General features: G+C 31.3%; 1 protein-coding gene across 1 annotated transcript in view; it reads left to right on the forward strand.

The window, feature by feature from the left end:
• Positions 1 to 6,000, forward strand: part of LOC145263098 (neurobeachin-like protein 1) — a 319,648-nt gene that overhangs the window by 75,584 nt on the left and 238,064 nt on the right. The window contains exon 4 of the mRNA XM_080120024.1: positions 2,905 to 2,986. Within this exon, the coding sequence (XP_079976150.1) occupies positions 2,905 to 2,986 (82 nt within the window). The remainder of the gene's footprint in view (positions 1 to 2,904; positions 2,987 to 6,000) is intronic.

Below are 6,000 nucleotides of genomic sequence, written 5' to 3' on the forward strand. Positions count from 1 at the left end.
AATTTATTTATTTGTTTATTTTCTATTGTTTTTGTTAGTTTTAAAACTATTTTGTATCGCTATCCTAGAGTAAATTTTATCTTGTGAACACAGTTGTTTGCTATTTCTCTTTTACAGTTTAATAGATGTTGGGGTTCTTTAAAGTACAGGATAGCAAATTTTTCATGAAAGCATAATCTACATGGGTCGTCTAGGTCCCTACACGTGGTAACTTGTCTTATTATTTTCCATTCGACTACCGGCGAATGTCCGCTTTCCTTGAGTTCTCAGTATTTATTCGCTAGTGTTGTTTTCATACAGTGTTTTTTTTTGTTGAATGTACTTTTGTGATCATAATATTGAGTTTTGAAATCTAAGGAAGTCATACCTACGTAATATTTCTTGTTATTCGGGTTTTCTTTTGCAAATATTGTGGCCTGGTAAACTACGCTTTTAGTTAGACATTTATTTTGAAGTGGGCAAAGTGTGCAGTGTCTACAGTTGCATTTATCTTGTTCATTATTAGTATTGTTATTTATAGTCTGGTTGTTCTTGTCTGGGGTTGGTTTATTATTATTATTATTATTATTATTTCTGCTAGTGTTAGTTTTATTTTTGTCATGGTGTCTGCTTTTTTATTGTTTATTTTGTTGTTGTTTACATTGTTTTTATTTAATATTTTGTTATGTGCTTTAATTATCATCTCTAAATTTTCGCAACAACTGTAGGATAACTTTAAGGTATTTTTATTGAAAATTTTGTGTAAGGGGTTGGTTGCGGGAAAGTGTTTTTCAATAAGATTTAGAAATTTCTTGCCAAGTTTCGTTTTTAACATTTGATTGTATGGGGCCGTATACCAAATTATAGTTCTTTTTCTTCTATTTTTAATTTAATATAGTTATTGGTGTTTTGTTGCTTATATTTGATATCGATATTTTTGTATCCACTATTTTTTAGGGCTGTTTCATAGATATTGGTTGACCTGTTAAATGCATTTTCATCGCTTGAGTTATTACTGAGTCTACTTACGATCGAGTTAGGAATCTGTTTTATAATTGATGGTGGGTGATACGTATATTTAAGTAGGGTTCATATGTGTTTTTATCTAAATTTAACGTGACGTCCAAGAAGTTTGTTATTTTTATGTTAGCTGATACGTCTGCTTTTAAGCCTAATTTTTTCATTTCCTTGTGTATGATTTTCTTAAAGTTATCTCCCTTGACTTTGTTGAAGTAGGACAAGATATACTTTTTCTTTGCTTTTCATAAATTTCAGAATTTTTGAGATGAGGATTGGTTATTTGTATTATTTGGATTCATCGAACTACTGTTCTCATCATGTAATTTTTACAACGTTTCAGTTGATATAAATTCTGATCTTCAAGTGTATCTTGTGGAACTCGGAAATTTGGACAAAATTTCAAATGAAGCTCTTTATTTACTTCATGCAGGTAGCATGCTCTTGTTCCGTCAGCCATGACTGGATAGAGGTCTTAAGTAATTCGCAATTGTATTTTTCAATCGCCTACATTGAGAATTGAATCTTTAACTTTTAGGAGAATATCACTTTTTTTACAATTGATTTTTCCAAGTACTCTAACCACTGTGCTACGGGTTCTATTCTCCTGAAGGTTGAAGATTCAATTTTCAGTGCAGGACGACCAAAAAATACAATTGTGAATTACTTAGACCTCTATCCAGTCATGGCTGACGAAACAAGAGCTGCTACCTCTGTGAAGTAAATGAAGGATTCTGTTGGAAATTCTGTCCAAATTCCTGAGTTCGACAAGATACACCTGAAGAAGTTTTGGATGTTACATCAACTGAAACATTGTGAAAATGACACTCAAGATGAGAACAGTAGTTCGGAGATTCTAAATAACATAACTTATCCTCATCTCAAAAATTCAGATTCTTTTAAAAAAAATTTTTCACAGTGATAATGGGTTGCTGGTTTGTAATATAACAAGTTTTCTGAGCTTACTCCATATACTCTTAACAATTGTACATCAGCACAAGTTCCTCTGGTCTAGTTACAAGAATCTCTACTATTATATAAAAGTCACTTTGTTTGTGTGGGTTCCTTCCTCATAGGCTCCAAAATGGCTGACCCTATCTTTTTTAAATTTCACACAAAGCTAATTTATATGTGTGGCAGTGTTCTTAGATATGTGTTGTACAGAAATTCATCTAATAAGTATCGGAAATCGAAAAAAATCTGATCCTAAAAAGAAGAATTTTTACAGGGGAATATTTTACGTTACACCGTCCAAGAGAGATAATAAAATCTCAGCAAATCATTTCTTAAAAAAAAACCCCAGAATTATTGTCATCTGGAGATATAGCTCAGTGGTAGAGCATTCGACTACAGATCAAATGATCCCTGTTCAAGCCCGGGTGTACCTCACCATTTTATTTTATTTTATTTTTTTCTTATTAATGTGTTTAATTTACGATGATAGAAGAGGTACCATTTAAAATCGCCGCAAATCATTTCTTCGTTTGCATATTTTAAAACAAAACATTAATCAGAAGTGACTTTTCCAGGGCATTCATTGTTAAGCCCAAATATCAGCTGATGTGGTATTGTAAACAAAAACAGAATGAATTTGATGAACGACATTATCATTATTATTTATTTATTTATGTGAATTAGTCAACCAGGTAAATTATTCTTCCTAATATATGATATTCAATAAAGGATTGATTCTATAATGATACATATACAGTCTGCATAAATTATTATAGAATGTTTAAGCATATTGTATGACTGGGCAACGTCGGGCGTTCAATTAGTTAAGAATGGATGATAAATAATTTTGCTGATTGTTTTCTCGGATAATTTTCGTACACTTATCAGTGGAAATTGATTAAATATGAAATTTTTTTTGCATTTGAATTAAAAAAACATTTTTTTTTTTTACAGAAATTATGATAATATATCCCAGGTTTCCGAGTATAGTTTTGTGGCAGACATCGTCTTGCTAGCTACTCCTGTTGTTGAAGAGGTAAGTAATCTATATTTTTATTGAGCATGGGGACCACTTGGGAATTTTACTTTCCTATGATCCTTGCTTCTTTTTCAGTGGAAGCCGGTTCAACCCACCCAGGGTAAGTGCTTCATCATCATGATCAGTAATAAATCGTAATGATTAGGGAAGATCTTTAATGAATCTGTACTACCTGTGATGATCTATGGCAGTGAAACATTTTTATTATTTTTTTTTTTTCTTCATTACATGAAATCTTTGTACTAACCATTTTTTTTGCATATTGCTTAAGTTTTCATATAATGCAGTTTCAATTTATGCCAGTACCAGCAAATTTCTTTTTGAGTATCCTGTCAAAAAATGAACTCTTGTAAATTATAATTTCCAATCTTTAATTTTGTTCTTTTATGACAAGCTCTATTTCCTATTTTGGTTGTATTTTATTTGTGTGCGATTACTATATAAATATTAATATTTATATTCTTTTTAAGTTTTCAGGAGCTTTTGGCTTGTAAAATTAATTTTTACTTCTTGATTTGTGTGTGTGTGTGTGTATATATATACACACACACTTGTATTGTATTAGCATTAATATGGCACTACACATTCATAAGCATGTTTCAGTCAGCCAGTTACAACTAACTAGACTAGAGACCTCTTGTTATATAATAGTCTTATTATTATTATTGTTCTTGGTATTAATAGTGAGAGTCTTAGAGAGAGATGTTGTTGTATCTTAGAGAGATGTTGTAATAGAGATTGTTCGTGTTATAAGGTGATTCATATATATAAAATGTTCATACTTAGAGTCTTGATATGAGATGTAGAGACGTGCATGTAAAGACATTTTAAACCACATGATATACATAAGACATATATAACAATTTTCACTTTACCTTTTGGTAGAATTACAACACAAATATGACGTTTTCTCCCGACCGGCCGTGGTTTTCTGAGTCAAGAATTCAAAGCTTCACATTCTAAGTTTCAAAAGTGACCGTCTCACTTCTAGACGTTCGAATCCCAACTGCCGACTATCGTCTGTCGTCCTCCAACTCTCTCTCTGTTTCTCTCTGCAAAACCCTAAAATTTCTAACTATATCGAGAACTTCCCATTTTCCATGACGTCATACACGTTAAAACATGTGTCTTCTTTCACGTGTTCTGGACATGCGTGTCCAAAACTTTTTCCTTTGTTTACAAAAGGAATTTTAACCTATATTCCCAGTAACCTATATTTCCAATATGTTAAAAACATGTTTAATTATCTTGTAGTTGCATTCCTCAATTGAATTTTTCATAACAGAATTGGCAACGCACATTCTTTTCTTGAAACTATTTTATCTCTAAGCTAAACAATGGTTTGTTTTACATTCCATTTTCTAATTCTCTCTCGTAATCTATTTCTAAACCTAATTTACGAGATTCGAATTTCGTCTATTCTATTTCATTTTCATTTTAACTAAATCTCTCTATTTTTATACTTACATGAAAAGGGGACAGCCCTTATCATGTAACACTCTTCAGGTGATATTACTTATGCAAAAGTTTAGTCCGCCATATATATATATATATATATATATATATATATATATATATATATATATATATATAAAACTGTTGAAAATAACAGGATTCTTTTGTTTAATTCTACATTATAAAAAGGTATGATTAAACAGAATTCTGTTATGTTTTCTTAGATATGCTGTTTAAATATATATATATACAGTATATTTATCTATTTTCATAAGTTATGATCTAGCTGGACTCGCATATTGAGCACTATTGAAGTAAATACTGAAAATCTATCCATAAAATACATCTCCTTATAATATTTTATGTGGATATATGAAATATATTATGCAGATACATGAGAAATATATATATATATATATATATATATATATATATGGAAACATAGCCTACATCCTGTCTGTGTTTCTTGAAGCCATTAAATTAGTTTGTTGGCTTAAAACCTTGAACTTAGAATTAGAACAGAATGTTTTAAGTGGCAACCGGAGTATTTTCTTTGGCAAATGTCGGTTGGCATTTTTTCAAATTCCTGTTGAAGTCAGGTGCAAGATTGCTTTTAGATAAAATACTTTTGTGGTTTTATATTAAAGAAAACATTCTTTTATTTTAAAACGAAAAAAGAAAAATTGTTTTTCTAACTCTATCTCTTGGCAAGTTATTTTACAGAAACGCCTGCAAGTCTGATGTTTTTCTTTCTTTTTATGAAGTTGAAAGTAAACTATTTAATCATATGGTGCATTCATAAAATTTTCTCTTCTTACAATATTCCATCTTGTTTTGGTTTGGCCATGAAAATCTTCTGAAATAAATTATTTCCATATTTCTAAGATTTATTTATTTTCTAATTTTTTTTTTTTTTTCACCTGAATCAAGCATATTATTACTGGGACGTAAGATATTTTTGAGATTAGAAGCCAGATTTATAGGGGGCATCCTAAGTGGGGAATTGTGCAGCAAGGTGTTTGTTCAAATTACATTCAAATTTGTTCATGTTGGTAAAGTCGGGGAGTGGAAGCAGGGAGAAAATTCCAAAGGCAAGTGGTTTGCGGGAAGAAACTATCAGAGTAGAATATTTTCCGGAATTTAGAATGGTCTAGAATGAAGGATTGGGATTTGGTTGCTAGTCTGTCAGGTTGGGACTACGCGGCCAGAGGCTCATGTGGTGGATGTCTGTAAGTCACTTGGGAACATCAATCATTAATGATGACTGATGTCATCAAAAACTTTTCATCAAAACCGAAGTGGCATTACTCCAAATTATCTGGCTTGCGTAGGCGGATGCGCGTATACAAATGCTGAGCCATCTACAAAAAAAAAAGATTATAAAAAGGAGAGAACGAGGACGTTAGAAGCCTGGATGATGCTCGAGAGAGACGATTACAAGCAGGACGTCACAGCAGTAACGAAAGAATGAGGAAATAAATGTCGTCATACAACAAAAATAGCGAGTTGAAGTTCTTTTCTATTCTTTGTATACTTTATGACTAAGGCTACAACGT

This window comes from Euprymna scolopes, chromosome 38 (genome assembly GCF_053919585.1).
Source record: "Euprymna scolopes isolate OS-2025 chromosome 38, ASM5391958v1, whole genome shotgun sequence".
NCBI classification, from domain to species: Eukaryota; Metazoa; Mollusca; class Cephalopoda; order Sepiida; family Sepiolidae; genus Euprymna; species Euprymna scolopes.